At 41.8% G+C, this 21,461-nt stretch overlaps 1 protein-coding gene across 2 annotated transcripts in view; it reads right to left on the minus strand.

Moving 5' to 3' along the window:
- The window catches only part of igdcc4 (immunoglobulin superfamily, DCC subclass, member 4), a 72,052-nt gene that overhangs the window by 15,299 nt on the left and 35,292 nt on the right, over nucleotides 1–21,461 (minus strand). For both annotated transcript variants that reach the window (XM_061814560.1, XM_061814559.1), the window contains 8 exons: nucleotides 16,428–16,569; nucleotides 11,708–11,841; nucleotides 8,047–8,181; nucleotides 5,970–6,122; nucleotides 3,987–4,397; nucleotides 1,827–1,991; nucleotides 1,575–1,712; nucleotides 35–217 (listed from right to left, as the gene is read on the minus strand). In XM_061814560.1, the coding sequence (XP_061670544.1) occupies nucleotides 35–217; nucleotides 1,575–1,712; nucleotides 1,827–1,991; nucleotides 3,987–4,397; nucleotides 5,970–6,122; nucleotides 8,047–8,181; nucleotides 11,708–11,841; nucleotides 16,428–16,569 (1,461 nt within the window). The remainder of the gene's footprint in view (nucleotides 1–34; nucleotides 218–1,574; nucleotides 1,713–1,826; nucleotides 1,992–3,986; nucleotides 4,398–5,969; nucleotides 6,123–8,046; nucleotides 8,182–11,707; nucleotides 11,842–16,427; nucleotides 16,570–21,461) is intronic.

The following is a 21,461-nucleotide window of genomic DNA, read 5'->3' on the forward strand; positions in this document are numbered from 1 at the left end:
ACTCACATGACAAGTCTGAAGTCAGAAGGCTTACCCGTGCGGTGGCTGGTATGATTGTAGTGGGCCAGCGTCTGGTGGTGAGCCCACTCGGACGGGACCCCGAAACCGACACCTGTTCCAGCTGCTATCCTCAATCTGTACGCCTGGTTGGGCTGCAGCTCCCTGAGCGTAAACTGAGTCTCATTACCGGCCACCTCCACTGAGAAAATAGTGTCCGCTGTGGGAAAATGAACACGGTGGACTAATTTACAAGGATTGACCCATTTGCGTTGTACTCATTTTTGGTCTGATTAGGGTTGCAACAAACAAACAAATTATTTCCATAAATGATTATTCTATATGACTATACTATTTAGACGAGTTGATGAATCAATAAATTGGATTAATTTACTAGTTTGTTCCTTAATGTCAGAAAACGGGGAAGCAATGTTTTTTAAATGTTTTACGTTGAACCAAAACAAAGATAATCTGCCTTCTTTAATTGAGAACTACAGAAATCTAAGAATATTTACTGTGGAGAGGCTGGAAATCTGAAGTTTTGGGCAAAAAGAAAAGAAAAAGAAAATGGTGCATACTTGTGTGACACGTGACCTGCCCCTGAAGAAACGGGCAGATTTCAGGTGACAAGATGTAGTAGGGTGTGTAAAGTGTTGTGATTTTTGGGAATATTTTGATGAAAGCAAATGACAGATATTAAGAGACCTGAGAAATGTATTAAAATGTGCAACAAAATGTACAATATTTGTCATTTAAGAAGATTATTCGTGAAAAAAATATGAAATAATAAATATGATCTTCTGGGCCAGTGTTTATTGAACAAAAGCATATATCCATCCATCCATTTTCTCAGCCGCTTATCCTCACGAGGGTCGCGGGACCAACTGTCAACGGGCAGGAGGCGGGGTACACCCTGAACTGGCTGCCAGCCAATCGCAGGGCACATGGAGACAAACAGCCGCACTCACAATCACACCTAGGGGCAATTTAGAGTGTCCAATTCATGGTGCATGTTTCTGGGATGTCGAAGGAAACCAGAGTGCCCGGAGGAAACCCACGCAGGCACGGGGAGAACATGCAAACTCCACAGAGGTGGGTCCGGGATGAAACACGGGACCTCAGAACAGTGAGGTCAAATCTTTCCAGCTGCGCCACCGTGCCGCCCAAAGGCATATATTTTAGGCTAAAAAAAAATAATGAAAATTTCATGGCACACCACAAAAATAAAATTACCAAATGTAAGCATGTAGAAACAAGTCTTAAAATTTCTAATTTCCATAGGTAAGGCACACTAGCTTACTGGAACTCGAACAGAGAATACTCTTGAAGCTGCTGATTTTTTGGGGGGATTTTTTTTTTTTTTTTTTTGCTCTCGGAGTCACCAAAAGTAAAAGTAAAAGTAAGCAATAATTTCATAGGGGACATCGAATGATCTAACAATTGTGTCGCACAATATGATTCTGATTCAAAAGAGCTAATGCTGTATGCACAAAGTATTTCGACTTGTGTCTGGTGAGAGTGATGAAAGAGGAATAAAAAGTGATAAACCACGACGCTCATCGCTCATAACACCTCACCGTTATCGAGAGAGCTGTACTCGATACGGTAGCTGGTAACGGCCCCTCGACTGTGCTGCGAGGACAACGGATGCCACATCAACCTGATGTCCGTCGGTGACGTGCTGGCTATTGACAGCTGAGGAGGCGCGCTGGGAACTGGAAGACAGATGAGGACATCAAGTCTTTCCAGGATGAAAAAAAAAAAAACAAAAAATAACAAAGGCAAGTCACAGAATTGAAATTCAGCCCCCCCACCCCAATGATACTTACCGTCCTCGAGCATGTCGACAGTAACGGGCAGAGACGGGTGACTGGCTCCCAAGGGAGAATACGCCACCACAAAGAAGGTGTACGCGGTGTGGGGGAGAAGATCCTTCACGTGATACTCGGTGGTGTCGTTATTCATTGCAAACTGGTACTCCACGTTGTCTGAGCCTGAGAGATAATTGAAGTGAGTACTATTTGTTTCCACTAGTTGGCTGTCATCCAATTACTAGGACTGAAACCAATGTGCGTCGCAGTAGATGTGTTGACCGCATCACACACCACCTGCAGAGCACAAATGGCATCTGTAAAGCTGAAAATCTGCTGGAGGCGGAAGAATAAATTCGATATGACTATTACTTATCAGAATATCCATCATAATGTAATTTGTCTGTATTTTATTTTCAGTATAATTTATTTGGAAGGAATAAAAATCCAAAGTACATACACAGAGTATAATAAAATATCCAAACAATTTATTAATACTATAAATAAAACAGTAAACTGTATATAAGAATAAAGGGTAAATGTATTGCCCTTATATAATACTTTTTCTATTTCCAGTCACAAATTCATGCGCCACTAGGGAAGTTTATGCCATGCAAGGAACTGCCAGAACCATCCATCCATTTTCTGAGCTGCCTATCCTCACTAGGGTCATGGGAGTGCTGGATCGTATCCCAGCTGCCTTAAGGCAGGAGTCAGTGTACCCCTTGAAGTGGTTGCAAGCCAATTGCAGCGCCCATAAAAACTAACATTCACACTCGTAATTCACACCTACGGGCATTTTACAGTCTTCAGTTAACTTCCCATGCATGTTTTTGGGATGTGGGAGGAAACAGTAGTACTCGGAGAAAACCCCATGCAGGTACAAGGGAAACATGCAAACTCCACACGGGCAAGGCTTGAATTTGAACCCCAGTCATCAGAACTGTAAAGCCAGACTCTGTGACCAGTCGTCCACTGTGGCGCCACTGCCAGAACCAATGGAAGGAATTTGGGGTTCATTGTCTTGCCCAAAGACACCTTGACCGCAAACAGTTGGAGGCAGGAGTCCAACCGTCGAACCTTAGGTCACTGGAAATTAAATCTACCAACCGAGCCAAAGCCACCTGTCACTGGGAAGCTATATCATATTAATGTATAGTATTGAAGACTATCATAAAATGTACAACTGTGGGACAAACGGGTATTTTTTTAAACATTCCTCAACTTTCATAATTGTTAACTTTCGTATCAGTTTGAACGTTAAATATTATGCCTTTGTAATACATTCAAATGAACATTTTACGTGCAGTATTTGGGATGCAATATTGTCTGTTGCGCATCAGTAAACTATAAATATAAACTACAAATTAAAATCACCCGTTCCTGAGTTCCAGACTATTTTTTTTCTGTCGAGAGACCCAAAATCAGAACATTCAAATTTCTCTATCTTATTAATGTCATGGAGCGGCACAGTAGATCAACTGGTAAAGCGTTTGTCCCACAGTTCTGAGGTCCTGGGTTCAATCCCGGCCCCGCCTATATGGAGTTTGCATGTTCTCCCTGTGCCTGTGTGAGTTTGCTCCGGGCACTCCGGTTTCCTCCCACATCCTAAAAACATGCAACATTAATTGGACACTGTAAATTGCCAATTAAGTGTGATTGTGAGTGGTACTGTTTGCCTCTATGTGCTCTGCGATTGGCTGGCAACCAGTTCAGGGTGTACCCTGCCTCTTGCCTGTTGACAGCCGGGTTAGGCTCAAGCACTTCCCGCGACCCTCGTGAAGATAAGTGGCTGAGAAAATGGATGGCTGGATTAATATCATGATGAAGAATTTCTGCCAGCACTGATGACATAACAAACGTGTGCAACAACCAATAAGAGGAAAGGAGGCGGTCCTACCTAGCCAAATATGGACAAAGTGGCTACAAAACTTGGTCAAACATAAGTCACTGTCAGAAGGGCGTTTTCTGGGCAAAACCATTTCATTTAAATGACTTTTTTATACTAAGTCCATGTTAGACAGTCAATGTATGGAGGTTTAAATAACCAAAAAATTGTACCTTTAACAAAGATCTGACTCTGATTAATACTCCACCTCTACTAAACCTGATATTCTCCACACCACAGATATTCCACATAAAGTACATCCTGTATGTATTGTATGTATACACGCTCACCTGCAGCCCGCTGGCAGTGCACTGAGTAGCCGATGATTTGGTCCGAGTTGTACTCTGGTTTCTCCCACGTGAGCAGAGCAGTAGTGCTGGAATAAGGAGTGACGGAGAGGCGTCGAGGCGGACCGGGGAGGCCCTCTCTCACGATGACCGTGAGCATGGCGGTAGCGCAGGCGCTGCCCAGGGCGTTGTCGGCAATGCACTGGTAATAGCCTGCGTCCTCAAGGGCCAGCTGGTTGATGAGCAGGACGCCGGGGTTTTGGATCTTGGCGCGCCGGAAGGAACGGACCGGCCGGCCGTTCTTCAGCCAGCGCAACACCGGGGCAGGCTCACCGGAGCTGTTGCACACGAATCGAGCTGTGTTTCCCCGGGAGAGGGACACTGTCTCCGGGGGCTGAAGAATGACTGGAGGTGCTGGTGAAAAATATAAACTTTCAAAAATGGGTAAATGATCCAAAGGACGAGGTTTTTGCCTGTGATGACTACACATTAGGAACAGAAATCTATTGTAAATACAGTCATGCCCTACTATATCACCATTCATCAAGTCTGCTATATTGCAGATTATTCTGTTTGGAATTTATTTCTGTTTGACTATGTTTACAATCTGTTGAATAAAGAGTAATGATTTAACTGTGTACGGGAATGAAGAAGCGTTAATAAACTTACAAGTTTGCCATTCAAACAGCCATTAGTAACTGCCTCATTTTGGAAAAACACGTCTGTTTTTTTTATTTTTCTTAAACTGCTGCAGATCTAGTCACACACAAACTAATTGCCTAAGGCGATCAATTCCAACTATCGATCTTAACTGCTATATTTGCTCTATTGAGTAAAATTTTACAGTTGGACGTTTTAATTCATTTAAGAATCTTGAGTAATCTCAACTATTTAATCAATTTAATGCTAAGTGTGGGCGAGTTTTACAGAAGTTAAGATATGACCTCCTGTATTGCTTGTCTCTTCTAGGGGCTTCTCGATTTTATTGGTTTTGTGCTCCTAGAATTTGTTCAAGATGGACTCCTGGGCTGTGTTTTGCCTGTATTCTGACCTTAAAGAAATTTTGGCAAAATAACAAATGTTCTGGCCAGTTATTTGCTGCCCTGTTACATCTCCTACATTGACTAAATGTTCTTTCGTAATGAATGCCAAGTAATACTTTGTATTTGGTGTTGCTACAGCTTTTATTTCTTCATCCAAAAATGCGACTGGTCTTTCTTGTCTCTTCATTATTAGCTCATTTGCAAGGTCTTCCCTCGATATTCTTGCTGGACCTTAATTGGACAGCAGATTAAACCAAAACTCAGAATATCATTAATTCAACGTTAGTGGTGGGCTAACCTTTGGGAATTTTACATATTTCCGGATTAGTCCCTTCACTTGCGTTCTAGTGCTAGTTTAGCAAAATTTAACCCCTATATTCCCTTCCAAGTGGAATACTTTTCCCTTCGAGCCCCACCCTAGAAAAATACAATACTTTTTGCATTGACCGTTCCGTTGCATTCTATTGTTACTTTTACGAGTTTATGCAAAACCTGCCCCATATCGATGAATACTGGACTTTTAGTAAAGGGCCTCTCTGATGCAGTCCAGTGTTACTTGCGCTAATTTTGCCCACCATTGAGGAATGCAGGACTTGTAATAATGAACATTTCTCTTGCATTCTTGTGCCACTTTAGCCAATTCAAACACTGTAGGCACACCTGAGATAATTTGAGGATTTTTAATACTAAACCCGTCTCTTAGTTACTTTCCCCTTAACGCCCCTCTCGAGAATACTACAGGATTTTCGTACTTGAACCATTTCTTGGATTCTACTGCTACTTTAAGTACTTTTATAACTTCCTAAAACTTTGATGTCGATTGTTTTCTCGGGGAATCAAATCTCTTAACCCCAGGCAGCACCAGCGCGTTGCACACCACTGTTTTCACTTCAATTATTTTCTCACTTGAGGCTAAAAACTGGAGATATGAAGTGTCACTTACCAGACACATGCAGCTCAGCAGCAGCGGTGACAAATTCTCTGGTGCGAGGCTTGTTGGCCCTGCAGACGTAGACCCCCCCGTGGTGGCGTCTTGTGTCCCTGATCACCAGATTAGTGGCGAGGACGACCACGTCTGTGGAAATGGACTTCCCGTCTGATCAAAGGAGACAAACAAGTCATCTGGGAAGATGCTTTTGAAGACACAAAGAAATGCTGGCACAATTTCGCACTTTGTCAAAGACGCGGCAATGACAAACGGGGGATTTAAGTTTCCTCACAATAAAATGACATTATTCTGTGTTCCACTCCAAGAATAAATGTATCAAAACATTAACGAATGAATAACAACACTCCTTTATGTACCTCAAAAGACCTCTGGGAGTTTTGCTTTTTGAGAAATGTTTGCAATATTTTTTTTCCTCATGATCATGCAATGTGTCCTCACAAGACCTCACCTGTGTTTTGCTTTTTTTAGGCCGTTTTTGCAGTAAATAGATAAATAAATTTCATGTACAATTCTGTACGAGGTTTACAATGCCCCGAATATGACCAAAGAACAAATTTCCATTCTTTCCGACAAGAAAAAAAAAAATCCAAATGAAATGGCTGTTGAAGGTCAACCTACGTCTGGAAATTGGCCACAATATTTGGTACACTTTTTTTTTTTTGCCTGTGTCACTCAAAACTGACCCCTTTTATCATTAAAAATAGTTTTTATGTAATATTTAAAGTCAATCTGATAAGATTTTAATAAGAAGAAATATATACAGTGGTGAAGGAAGGCCCCGTAGCTCAGTGGTTAGAGCATTGGTTTGGTAAACCAGGGGTTGTGGGTTCGTATCCCACTGGGGGCCTCCACTCCCTGAGAAGGGTTGCGTCAGGAAGGGCATCCGGCATAAAAATACGTTCATCTGAGATGACACGCTGTGGCGACCCCGAAAGGGACGAGCCGAAAGAAACTTATATACAGTGGTGCAGCTGTAAAGCGTTGACCTCACAGTTCTGAGGACCAGGGTTCACTGGCCCACCTGTGTGGAGTTTACATGTTCTCCCTGTGCCTCCGTTGGGTTTTCTACGGGCACTGCGGTTTCCTCCCACATCCACAAAACATGCAACCTTAATTGGACACTCCAAATTGCCCCTAGGTGTGATTGTGAGTGCGACTGTTGTCTCGATGTGCCCTGCGATTGACTGGCAACCAGTTCAGGGTGTACCCCGCCTCCTGCCCGTTGACACCTGGGATGAACACCAGCACTCCAGCGACCCTTGTGAGGATAAGCAGCTAAGAAAATAGATGGATAGATATACAGCGGATGCATTAAATATTAACTTTTAATTGGGCCGAATTTGACATTTTTGGCTCCTTTGAACTCAAAAGTCAGCAAGGCCTGATTGTCAGAGATTCTCTAAGATTATCTTAAATGATTTCTTTACAACCACAATCTGCTCGGTAAAAGTTTCAAGGCAAGATTACTTCAAAATGAAAAGAAAAAACGGTAGTAGAAATTCTATTTTTCCATTTCTTCACCACACAATGATTTGTGATCGAAATTGAATATTTAACATTGCAAATCATTGTGTGTAGTGACATAAAATTGAATTTTCTACTTCTATTCATGTTTTTTCTTTTTTTTATTTTGAGGAAATCTGGATGCCTCTCACAGGTCATTCTTGGTAGTACGACAGATTTGTTATTTGCTTAGTGTGCTGTGGTGGTCATCTAAAGAGTACAGCACACGATGATGATATATGATAACAGTAAAAACACATTTCTGTGATGTGATGTAAATTCCTGAAGTACTGAAATTAGTGTTTCAAAACCAACTTTTTTAATAGCTTTTTTTCCAGATGTTTTGTTTGGTTTGCATACTGTATTTTGAAAAAAAAATGCAATGGTAAATTGTCTGTGCGCACGTGTGTGTACTATGGTTATTGTTCGTGAGACTTACATCTGCGAGTATGCAAACGCAGATATTTCTGAGAAGACGGGCAATGAGCGAGTCATCGACAGGTTTCAAAAGAAAAAGACAGCAGGGGAATGAAGTCAGAGAATTTTGGAAGGGGTTGGTGGGTGTTACCTAGTCTGCTCCAGGACACCAGCGGCATGGGCTGGCCACGGGCCATACACTCCATCACTGCCGCACGACCCAGCACCACAGTCGCATTCTGTGGCGGTGCCACGATCATAACTCTGTTCAGGGGTTCTGCAGAATCTGGATAAGAGGGAAGCAAGTGCATATTTTTTGGAGACAAGCACATTGGTGTGAAGGTCATCTTTAAACTGCTTCATTTCATTGTCGTTATCATTTTTCAGCCAAATATATTATAATTTTCAAGGGTTTTCACAGACTAATGAACATGTAAGCAGTCATGGAGGATCTGAATTATCTTTGGCTCTGATTCTGGTCTGGATTATGGTCTAGCCCGGACCATTCAAAAGAAGATAAACACCTGGATATGCATTGGAAAAGAGTGGTGTTATCCAGCTGTGGAATTGAAAACGCAAATCAACAAGGATGGTGTCAATATCCAACTTTAAGATTTACTGCCATGTTGGGTAGTCTCAGCCAGCTTTGTACCCGAATGAAATTTCATGAACTAGTTCATATTTTGGGCGAACGTGAACTGAATTTAGTTCATTTCTGTCTGTGAACGTTTTTGAAAATGTGTTGATCCTGGCATCAAAGAACAGTTTCTGAACCAAAGTTCATTTTGATTCAGGAGTGCCAGGGTTTTCTGAGGACCTCCAGGACAAATCCCACGCCAAAACACACGATATACTTTAAAAGCCTTCATATCTCGGGGCATTAGTGTTGTATTTGGAAACTGAATCAGTGAAACTATCATTCATGACTTAGGTGGGTTCAAGGACACTGTGTAAATGGGAGAGAATGTGTTCTTTATGGGGAAAATTATTTGTATCAGAATGCACAGGCTCATATATGCAATATTAGACTAGCCAGATCAAATATTTTGCTAATATAGCCACCCAGCATTTGAGGGTCAGCAACATATAGTGTAGTACTTAAAAAAAAAAAAATAAATGGTTTTGGAACAGCAAACTTTGTTTGAAATTTTGAAGAGTTAAATGTATCATCCCACCTCCTAACTGACAAAAGCAAAGTTTGGATTGATCCTGAATTAATTTACAGTCCAGTACAGTATCATAGATTATTTAAATGTATTAAGTAGGGAAGTCACCAATGTGGATCAAATATGAATCTCTTAATAATGCATTTGTCACGGTTGGGGTTGAGGACGCGAAGAAGCGAGGCAAAACGTGGAGGACGCAAGTGCAGGAAAGCAGGGAGGCAAAGTAGGAGTCAAGGAGTCTCCCAAAAAATATTTAATGTCCAAAAAGGGCAAACTAAACAGAGACCCACAAGCAATAATCACAGTAACAAAGAAAACCTTAAATAAAGCTAAAGCGGAAACAAGACATGATGTGGCACAGAGAAATTGACATTAACAATGAAGAAAAAATGACATTAACAATGAACCAACAAGATGTGAAAGAAACCAGAGAGTTAAATACACACAGATTATGGGAGACAACGAGGAAAACCAGGACAAGACATGAGTACCTGGAGGGAGTTGATTGGTCACCACAAGAGAGGAGGATAACAAAAACGAGTGAACAACCGCGAACAAAACTACCATAATTTCCGGCCTCCAAGCCACGACTTTTTTCACATGCTTTCAACCCTAATTTGTGCATTTTTTTCTAACGACCGCAAGGGGGCACTCGAGCGGAAAAGATAAGAATGAGACCGGTGGAATATATGTGCCGAGGAAGTGACTTTTATCGTCCCCGTTAGTGCTGTGCTAGCGTTTTGCTGCTGTGTTACTGGCATGTCTCAGTGATATTTACCAGTATGTTTTATTTTAACCGGCCCTGTTACTGTTAGCGGGGCGCTAACATTAGTGCTACCTTTAGTGCAGCACTAGTGTTAACTAGCGTTAAACTCTTTCTGTGCATCGTCCTTGTAAATATCTCGTGTTTCAATGCGGGTTTCAATGTGGGCACTTGCGGCTGTTACACAGCTGCAACATATGTATTTACCAAATGGTATTTCCTTTACAAATGTACTTAGTGAGGCTTGTAACCAGGTGCGCTCTGTAGGTGCACTGTAACCCTGACCCTTAGCACACGAGACATGGAAAACATGGAACACATGAAAACATAAAACAAAACTGACGCAACCAAAACATACACCAGGAGAGACCATTTTTTAAAAACCATCACTCCTGCAATTATCTGCAGCAAATCTTCATGCATTTAAATGAAGGCTAATGAGGACTCATTCAATGAAGATGTGTTTGAATGACCCAGACATGAGGTCAGAGATGCCTTTAGTGAAATTGAGTTTTTCAAGAATCAGCAAGACTTTCCCAGGTGGGAAGAATTTCCAGGGTTTCAGTTGCTTATCGTGATTATTGTCATGAAGTTGGTCATTTGTCATATACCACTGTGTTCTTTCCCTACTATACACAGTTATTAATACACTTTGAAACTCTCAACTACTCGCCATTAGGGGCAATTCAAAGGGACTATGGTCGGTGATGTTCACAGTTTAGAAATGGTAATTTGCGCAAATAATTTGGATTAAAAAGATCAACTGATAAAGGATAAAAACACTTCTGAGGAATAAAAAAAATGTCTTCGCAATTAACCAGCTAATTTCATCAGAATCACCGCTCATAGTACCAACACAGTTATATTTGGTTTTGGGTGAAGTAGAAACTGAAAAAAACCCTGCCGCATCTAACTCCTCAGTTAAAAGGAACCAAACAATGCAGGAGAACCAAGGTCTCCTCTAACGGAGACCTCTAAGGAGACTTTTTATTCATTTGCATTTGAAACATAAAAAAAAAGTATTTTAAGCAAATCAATCCCAAAATATCACTCAATTTTCCAAAAACTTCATGCTGTGCAGAGAAAAACATTACATGCCATTCAGTTCAAGGTCCATAGACATGAATTTGATATTTTTAGTGAGTTTAATTCAGTAGGAATAACTGAAATTAAAATTAACACCTTAAGAACAGAATGTTTTTTTTATTGTTTTGTTTTTTCCCCCTCTTGAATCAGGAAAAGTTTCATGTTTGTTGATATATTTGTATATTTGCAATCTCTTCATTTTTTGGTATATTTTATATTATAAGTAGACTATGATAATTTTATGGGCCTGATCCAAATCGACTAATAACAGGGAATTTTACCTGATCGATCCCGATCGATTTTAAGGTCAAAATTTGCCAATCTGGTCAATGCCATCATTGATCAACTGCGCAAAAGAGATTTATTCCGTGTCGCCATCATGCACAGTATATCAGTATCCAAAAGCTAGTTTATTTTTATGTCGTACTTTTTTCGCGTTTTTTGGCGTAATAATGTAAATATTTGACGGCCAACTTTTGGGTGCCTTCAAAAACGATAACACTATATTAAAGGCTGTCTTTCAACAAGTTTCGATGCATTTAAAGCACATGGGATTTGCATTTTAAGGCTTATACCATTAAATAATACACGATCTCTCTCGTGTAGCTTTTCAGAGGTGGGTCTGGAACATAGCAATGAATTTTTAACACATTTTTCATACATGTTCCCTTTAAAGAATGACAATATGGTGACCGTGACGTCCTGGATACTCTACTGCTAAAAAAAAAATTCTCAGGTATTCTCCGGGAAACTTCAACATTAACAACACATAACACAAAACTCTGCAGCAGACTGACCTTTGGTCACAGTGAGCCGGGACTCGTGACTCATGTCCCTCCCGGCAGAGTTGGATGCGACACAGCGGTAGGCGCCCTCATCCTCTGTGGTAACCTCCAGAATCTGGAGCACGCCATTAGGGAGGTAAATGAACCTGTTGCACACAGTGGGGAAGATGAAAGGAGACAGGAGTCACAACGCGGATAGAAACAACACACTGGGAGTCGACATAAGGCGAGTCAAGTCTGCGGGATTGCGACTGCAGCCTCTCGGGGCTTCGTCTCTCTTTAATAAAGATGGTGACCACGTCGTGAGGGTTATGACTAGATACGATGTCTGCTCTATGTAAACAAAGTTTGAAAGACAAGCTGCAGAATTTCACAGAATTCTGGAAGGTACTGTATCTTGGACAAATATTCCATGAATATACAGTGATACAAATAAAGGTAAGGGGCATGAAGTGGAATTTAAAACGACAACAAAAAGACTACAGTTATTAGTGAATCCCTGTTGAATGCTGTCAATTGTTTCTTGAGTCATTTTTTTAATGTATTTGTTATTATTTGCTAGTTATGCTTTTCTGCTTGCTGTGGTGTGATAGAATTGGTTTTCGATGTGACACCGTCAGCGTGTACAACATTGTCAGTTATGACCTTCCAACATGGGCAATGTAAATTGCTTCTGATTATAGATGTCATGGAGCCTATCCCCACTAGCTTCGGGCGAAAGGCAGACAACACCCTGAACTGGTCGCCAGTCAGTCGCAAGACAGATAGACACAATCACTGAGCGGGAATCGATCCCAAGCTGTCTGAACCTAAGGCGAGCATGTACCACTACACAATCAGTGACTCCTCTGGTTATAGATGTGAAATGAAATTGTTCCTCACTGCCTCGTGAGCGCCATCCTATGGTAGTTTACATACACACTAGAACTAGCATACATGCTAACAGTGTAACCAGTATGTTAAAGTGTACTTCATTGGACAAGTCATATAATAATTGTGCACAGAAGACATGCTCTCCATTCTGGAGAAAATGTAAGACTTTAAAGTGTATCTTGTGGTTGCTAAAATATGGTACATATCATACATAGGAATATTAATACTGCATTGATTATTCGCTGATTTTCATTATGTGTGGGGGGTGTACAAAAATGTAACACCCACAAATAATGACGGAACACTAATTTTATTTATTGAAAATCCACAAGGAGAATGCAAACACAATGTGAAATGCCATAGAGAGGCGAACGAAAATGAGAATCGAAATTGGGCCGTTATAAACCTAACAACTGGTACTTTAACACAGAGCAGCAACACACAAGTTGTGCATACAACACTTCTCACATTAATTGCTTATATGAATTAAAAAATAAAAATTGGAGAAAACACCAAGACCAGGGTACCGATGCGCTTGAGAGACAAGAAGACAGGAAAACTGAAAGGTGAAAAAAACCAAGGCAATCAGGAGTTAAAATTGGAGGGGTGGTGGTCATCGCAGCAGTGAGGGAAGACAAAAAGCCAATTCTTAGCGACAGGCCATTAGCAAGGTAGCAGAAGATGTTTGCAGGTCATGTAGGGCTACGACAGCCATTAGTGCCGAGATGGCCACGGGAGAGCTGTAAACGACCACTAAATGGCCAAGGCAGACGAGGCACCAATGAGCTCCCCAACACAGGAACACAAAACATCAAAACACCATAGCTGCATAAAGTAAGATTGCCTTTAATACTGTGCACAAAACTTGTTTGGATATTACGCAAGACTTCACACAGTCATTCATGTGAGAGACTTGTTAAAAAAAAAAAAAATCCAGGCTTTCAAATTTGAGGGAACGTAATACAGTACGGCAACCACGGAGTGAGGAGGGGATGAAATTTTACTATAATTTACAGCACAGAAATCATGGTTTGGTTCACGTTGACTACAGGAAGGGGACAAAACTGAACAAAAATGTTCTTTTGTGGAAATAGGAAAAGACTTAAAGATAATGAAAAAGAAATTAAACAATGGTATAGAAAAAGGATATATGGCTAAAACTGCAAATTGCTTTCTCATTGTAAATTTTACAAAAAATGAAAGGTACAAAATATGACAAAGAAAATCTATACAAAAAAAACAAATCTTTGAAAACATGATATTTTGAATCTGGTTAAAAAGTTTGTAACACTGCCAAAAACATCCATCCACTTGCTAGTGGCCGAGCAGCACAGAGATCAAGTTTGGCTTAAAGCGTGAGGCAGTTAAACTTTCTGTCCATGACTGAAAATGTTCCCTGTGCAGACTCTGTATGCCTCTCGAGCAAACCGAAAAATCTGACCATTTCACCCAGAGTAGACTATCTGTTTAACGTTGTGATTGGAAAAAGGGACGAGTATCCCAGTAGATAAGACACAGTGTCCACATGAATGAAGGCCACTATTTAAAGTGCCACTGTCATGAAATGGATGATTTTTAGTATGTTATTCATGAAAAAACCGACATGGACCCATGCATTTTTTCTCACCACAAAACATGATTTTGACGTATACAGCTTTTTGTAACTCCCCCCATAAAAATCCTCTCGAGGGATTTGTATTCGAGAAGAAGCAGGACCGCCCTCAAGTCGACTCGTTTGTTTCTATTAGTTTTACCTCCAGGAAGGTCGCTCGTTGTTCCTTCGTGTGAGCCAAAATGCCGGCTCGCTGCATTGCTGGACATTGCTTGAACACTGGGGAGGATGGATTTATCCTTCATAAGTTTGGAAGAGATCCGGTTGCTCATGAAAAATGGATTGCACGGGTGCAATGGACGAGAGCTTTGTGGGTTCCGAATGACAGGTAGGTGTGTATGAAGCTACTAAAAAAAAACAATAGTTGGGGGGTGTGCGTAATCCATAAATCAGGGTTGCCAAATGTGTCAACGTGCTCGGAAGGCTTCCATGCAGTCGCCACTAAAGGACGGCAACCGCAGGCCTTGTGGATTGCTACCGGCCTTGTGAACAAGGCCGAGCCTGCCGCCGGCTTTGTCGGCTGGGATGGCTTGTCGCCGCGATGGCTTATGTCCGCCACGGAAGTGGGCGTTTATCACCGCAGCGCAGAGGTGGACACGGCGGGGAGGTGGTTTGGCCGTGATCTGCATGTCATCTAAATATGGCTCGAAATAATAGAGCAATATTGCCCTGGACACTTCACTCGATTGTGTGGTGTCCTCTTCTTCAAAAAGAGTTTCCATGTCAGAAGGGGCGTGTTCGTCTGCCATAGTAGGGTCCACAGCGTGTTTTCAATGGCGAATATCCGGGGTGACGTCACAAACCGAAGATGCAACCAATATGGCGACCACTTGGATGTCAAATGAGACTTCCGCAACTTTGCGCATGGATGACGCGCTCTCCGCTCGTATTTATTTTCTCATGTAGACCTTGAAGTGAAAAATCTATTTTAGAATGTTTATAGGGATGACAGTAGACCGTTAAGAAACTTGGCGATAAAAAAAAAAAAAATTCTTAATCCATATATTACATAGAATCATTTTCTGAACTGCTTATTCTCACAAGGGTCGTGGGAGTGCTGGAGCCTATCCCAGCTGTCATTGGGCAAAAGGCGGAGTACATCCTGAATCGGTTCCCAGCCAATCGCAGGGCACCTCGAAACGAGCAATCATTTGCATTCACAATCACGCCAAAGGGCAACTTAGAATCTCCAATGAATGTCGCATGGTTTTGGTATCTTGGAGGAAACCGGAGTGTCCAAAGAAAATCCATGCAGGCATGGGGAGAACATGAAAACTCTACACAGGGGAGGCCGGGAATTAAACTCCGGTCCTCAGAATTGTGTGTGAGGCTAGCGCTCTAACCAGTCGCCCCCACAGTGCCGCCAAGAAAAAATATATGAAAGCCCATCAAATCCAGCGCCTCATATTCAGCGCATTGTACTCACTGAACAGTATAAACCACTTAGCTGAATTAACTTCATAACCAAGGTCATAGCGCAAGCACAGCTTTGATTTTATTCTACCGTGCATTGTGGTAATAAATTCCCTCAGACCTCTCTTGAAGACATTTAATTGGAAATGTGATTTATTAGGATTTTGTCATTAATTTACAGGAACGAAAACTCCTTAACAAGAGACATCAATGGAGTTTTAACTGGATGACCAAAATGGTCTGACTGTGATCAGTTCATGAGATGACATCGGTTTGTGAAAGTGACCCATTTTTTAGTCTGGACTGCGGCAGTTCATTAAATTACTGAAAGTTCAGTGGCACAAATCAGCAGCAAATCACACACACACACACACACACACACACACACACCACACACACACACAACACACACACACACACACACACACACACACACACAAAAATCAGCCATTTTGATTTAAAGGGGCTAATTTAGGGTCATTTTGCTCATTTGTAGGTGTCCTTCCAATGCAGACTCGTCATCTAATTTACTTTCTATTACCAACAGAGTTGGGAAAAGTGACAAAGAAATTGTGACTAAAAACACATTTTTTTGTTTTGATTTTGGTTTGAAGGAGCCATTTTAAGGTAATTTTGTTCAACTTCAATGAAATTTAAACTTTAAATTTGAACTCTGAAATCCATCAGTGGGCGACCTCAAATGATTATTTGTACGTGACCCTCTTCTAAGGTCTTTCGCAATCATTACAGCCATGCTGGAAACCTTAACAACAAAAGAATTTTGGAAGAAAAGGCTACCAATACAAGGCGTGAGATGAATTGAAGCCCACTCACCTTGGGTGCTTGGGGGCAGCGACTTTGTCCTTTTCCCAAGTAATTACAGGTGTGGGCACACCATCGATCTGGCACTCAAAGCGAGCCGCACCACCAGCAGGCACAGTCTGAGGTGAAGGCTCCTGACGGAAGGAGGACAGACCTGCGGAAGGACGACACGGCGGTTACATGCATCTCACGCAAGGATTTGAGGATTTTTGTTGCATGTAGGTCCCTTGCCAGGGTGATACTCAAATCCGTTCCCCACAGCACCTGAATACTTTACGGCATACTTTAGAAATAAAGGCAGTCTGGGCAAGGTGAGAAAGACACTTCTAGTTTAATTCACAAATACAAATCGCGTGTTTTTCAGTCACTTTGATTTGACGGGCGGGTATGAGCCCGCACGACATCACACTCACAAATATGCACAGTCGAGCACGGAAAATCCCGCGCATAAAATTTGTTACGAGTGGAAATACATAGATGTTGAAAGACATCACTTATTTTGTATCGTCTTCACCAATGTTCCCTCTAAGCTGCGCCACTGTGCAATTGCGGACTTGTCGCACACTCTCAGCGCACATGAAAACCGATCCAACGCAGTGGACCACAGCTTAACGTCTTTTTTTTTTTTTTTAATAAACACGGAAGCACACGGTCTCTGCTGCTCAGCCTACTTCTACTTCCTAGTTTACCTGACACCACCCCCCCTCTGCTCTTAAAGGGGTACACTCATAATTACAAACAGAACACACACCTGCAACTTTATATCTGTAGGGATGACTGGTGGCCCACACCCATAACTTTATATCTGCGGGCATGACTTACCACACCTGTACATTGACTGTGACTGGTGTTTGGAACTGATGCTTATTGTCCATTCAAAGACTTCTTTTTGCATCACAAAGACTGAGATCTTGGCAATATTCCCAGAAATATATTTATAGTATTCCTACCATGAGCATTCAGAAAATATTTTTAAAGTGCAATTTGGGTCGTCAACATGGTAACAGAAATACGTTTGGGAAATGGGATTAATTGTTCATGAGGCATTGATGGAATTCAAATATGCGATTTACACAAATAAAATATAAATTAGCCATTAGCAGTAATTCATCCCAATGTTAATTGGGCACACAGGGACTATTAACTTTTGTATTGAGAAACATAATTCCTTTTAATAAAGCCCTCTGTTTTCATCTTTGGATTCTGCCAGAAAGAAACTGTCCGCTTTTCTTTGTGCCAGAGTACGCTGCACGGCATTGAAACTAAGTGGAGTTAAATGTCGTGACTGGGACAAAGCGCTGGGATTTAATCCAGCATGGCGGGATTTCTTCATCTCTTTAGCCAGAATTTGTTGGCGGGGCTCCAATGTTCACAACTTTGCACTTTCACATGCAGGGCAGAATGCTTCCTGTTGGAAGTGCACACCAGGGGGTAGCAGCGAGCATGAAGTCCATTGCATGGGGGTGTTTGAGTGACCTTTAACCTTTGACCCTTCATGGCAGGCTTTTTTGAGCAAGTAGCAAAATTATTCATTAGGATGGAAACTGCTTGACCATGGAATACATCATTATTAAAATTCCCTTTTTGCCTTTTTGGAAAATGACCAAATTGTATTATTTCTTAAGACATTCCACAACATTTGTTACACATATTCATTGCATAACTTTTTGATTTAACATCCCAAACTTTGCCTACCAACCCACTGCCATTCATGACAGTTGCAAAAAACTGACATTGATTTTTGTATGATAAGCTTTGGAGGACAAGCTTATGATTAAACCCAAACTTCCACCTATTACATCATCATGTACACATAAACTATATCAGCACCAAAGTGTGCGTGTTAAGTTGAAGAACATCTGATCAGCAGGCAGGCACATAGACATCACTTTTTTTTTTTTTTTTTTTTTTTTTAATCCCAGGATGCAAAGTGTTCGGAAATTTAGCCAATGTCACATGCACCCCTGACCGAACAGTGCTTACACTCATATACTGAATACTTTTAACATCATTTGGAACTCATAACAGGGTTCCTTGAATGGTTTCAATGGTTGACAGTCACCAGTGCAATATGACTTTACCCTGTCTCCTTCTGTCTGTGTATGCCTCATAGCTATCAGATTACAGCCCCCCCCCAACTCCCCTTGTGCAAGCAAGATAATCCATCCATCCAATGACCTCTTTTCCAAACTGCTCTTAACTGAGTGTTCAACAACAAAACTCAGTCAAATATTATATGGGTTTCGTATAACAACATATAGACATACAGTTAAGAATTGTGACGGGATGCCTACTAAGGGGGAGAAAAGGCTGGTAGGAGAAAGTTTATTATATGTAGGTGTACACAAAATTTAAATATCCATCCGTCCATCCATTCATTTTCTTAGCCGCTTATCCTTACAAGGGTGAGGGCCAGGGCTGGAGCCTATCCCAGCTGTCATTGGGCAGGACGCGGCGTACACCCTAAATTGGTTGCCAGCCAATTGCAGGGCACATTGAGACGGACAACAGTCGCACTCAAAATCACACCTAGGGGCAATTTATAGCCTCCAATTAATGCATGTTTTTGGTATGTGGGAGGAACGGGGAAAACATGCAAACTCCACACAGGGAGGGCTGGGATTGAACCCAGGTCCTCAGAACTGCAAGGCCAACGCTTTCCAGCTAATCCACCGTGCCGCCTTAAATATTCAAGGTAAAAATGGAATCAAAATAAATCCAGTGGGGCCTGGGCACACCGTGGACAGGTTGCCAGCCAATATGTATCCAATTTTGTAATATTTAGTTGGCAGAAAAGTAATTAAATGTCTTGTAGTTATTACTTACAACGTAACCAAAGGTTGTTGTATATGGGGTTGCATCGCTAACGCAGTTACTGCAAAAGTTGATTTAAAAAAGAAAATCTCCCGGTAAATGAAACCAGGGGTTCTTGTGGGTAAGGAAGTTGAGGCAAGGGAAAATTATAAACAGTTCTACAGAGAAGATTTCAACAATGCCTAGAACTGGGAACTGAACCTCCATCATAGGGTTTGTGGAAGGCATTTTCTCACAAATGGATCAACTGTTTGATTGGGCTGTCTTTGAGTAATTTCAACAACAGCGTGCTATCCATTTCACTACAAAAGAGCTTAAGTTAGAATATGAACAACAAAAAAAGCCAAATTATTAGCCAGTTCCTCAAAGCTCATGTTAATTATGGCCATCCATCCATCCATTTTCTGAGCTGCTTATCCTCACGAGGGTGTGCTGGAGCCTATCCCAGCCTATCCCAGCTATCATCAGGGAGGAAGTTGTGTACATCCTGAACTGGTTGCCAGACGGCACATGGAGACAAACAACCAACAGCACTCACAATCACACTTGGGGGCAATTTAGAGTCTCCAATAAATGCAGATTTTTGGGATGTGGCAGGAAACCGCAGTGTCCGAAGAAAACCCGCACAGGCACAGGGATAACATAAAGTCCACACAGGTGGAGCCGGGATTTGAACCCCGGTCCTCAGAACTGTGAGGCCAATGTTCTAACCATTCGCACAATCATACCGCCTGTTAACTATGCCTCAATTTTTAAATCAACTCAACTCTTGATATTTAAATTAGGGCCAGGGTTGTGTCACCTTTTGAAGCAATTTACCTCAAGTAACATCTTTTCACCTGACACTTCACACAAACACACACGCACTCTACAGGTGCTATAGAAGAAGGCGTAACTTCTCATTCTAGCCATTTACCCGCTTCTTTTTTCTGCCAGAGAATAATTCATCAAATCTTCAGTAATGAAGGAAAAGTTGAACTGCAAATTAAGACATTCGCAATCACTTTGGCAGGTCATAACAAATCAATGAATACCAGGAGCATATTTGGGGGGGGGGGAGTGGGGGGGGGGAACGTCATTATGGGAGGAAATACAAATACCATATGTTGTCTCTCACAATTTTTCTATTTCCATTATCAGCTCTTGCACACATTCCTGTGCATGGCACCACTGGGAAAATGCAGCAAGGCTAATGCGCTTTCACAGATGCGATGTGAGATGTGTTGTTTTTCTTTTCGCTGGCAAAGAGGAGAACATCCGCTCAATGTCAATGTTAAAGCACTTCGGCGTCGACCTCTCGCTGCGTTGATCAAATCTCCCTCTATAGAACCGCCGCCACTAATTTAATTCAAACACCGCACGCAGACAAACAGACTGAAGGTCACTTGTAATGGTCTTGGAAACCTTTCCCTTTACCAAGACTACTTGTCGGCACCATCCGCCTTTCCTCCATTCACACAACTGAGAACCCCTCTCCACCTGCCCCCGCCCCGATTCCCCGTCCTCAAACAAGTGCTCCTTATAAATAGGCATGTGACATCCGACAAAAGCGCGGGCATCGGCAAAGTACGTGGTCTCCTTTTGCACAAAGCTAATGACTCAATAAAGACAACCTCCTAAGAGCTGTAGATAAAGAGACCCTCGTTGGGGGGGACCATTAAAAAGCTACCGTCTGTCCTCTTGTTCCCTGAAGAGCCGAAGATCCTCCCAGAGGGACGGACACCTGCAGACACTCTTTCATAACCTTCTTGACTGTTGCGTTTGAAAGAATGCACTTGTTGCGATTGAAGCCTTTGTTGTTGTCATGGGCCCAGTGCGTGTGTGTGTGTGTGCATCTGTTATGCAATTACAGTGCGGTGGAACCTCCACAGTTGAACACAATCTGTGCTATTTAGCGCAGTGACAATTTTTCCCATAAAAAATAATGTCAAGTGAATCTAAAAGGGTCAAGCTGTCACAATCAGAAAACCAGCAAATGTTTTAAGGGTGCATTTCCACAATTTAAAACAGCTCATAGTCCATCTCACACTTTGTCAAAATACCACAATATTCTTAATTGCATCACATTTTTCACCTATTGTGAGAGTGTCGCTTAAATTGAAACAAAGCTTTAGGGTTGTCTCATGCAAATGAGCTTCTGCTCAACCTGCTGCCCCTACCATGGTGGCAATGGGCGGAGCTACACTTAAACATCAAAACAAATCATTTAACTTCATCATGTTGTTTGAAGAT

This window comes from Syngnathoides biaculeatus, chromosome 3 (assembly GCF_019802595.1).
Source record: "Syngnathoides biaculeatus isolate LvHL_M chromosome 3, ASM1980259v1, whole genome shotgun sequence".
NCBI classification, from domain to species: Eukaryota; Metazoa; Chordata; class Actinopteri; order Syngnathiformes; family Syngnathidae; genus Syngnathoides; species Syngnathoides biaculeatus.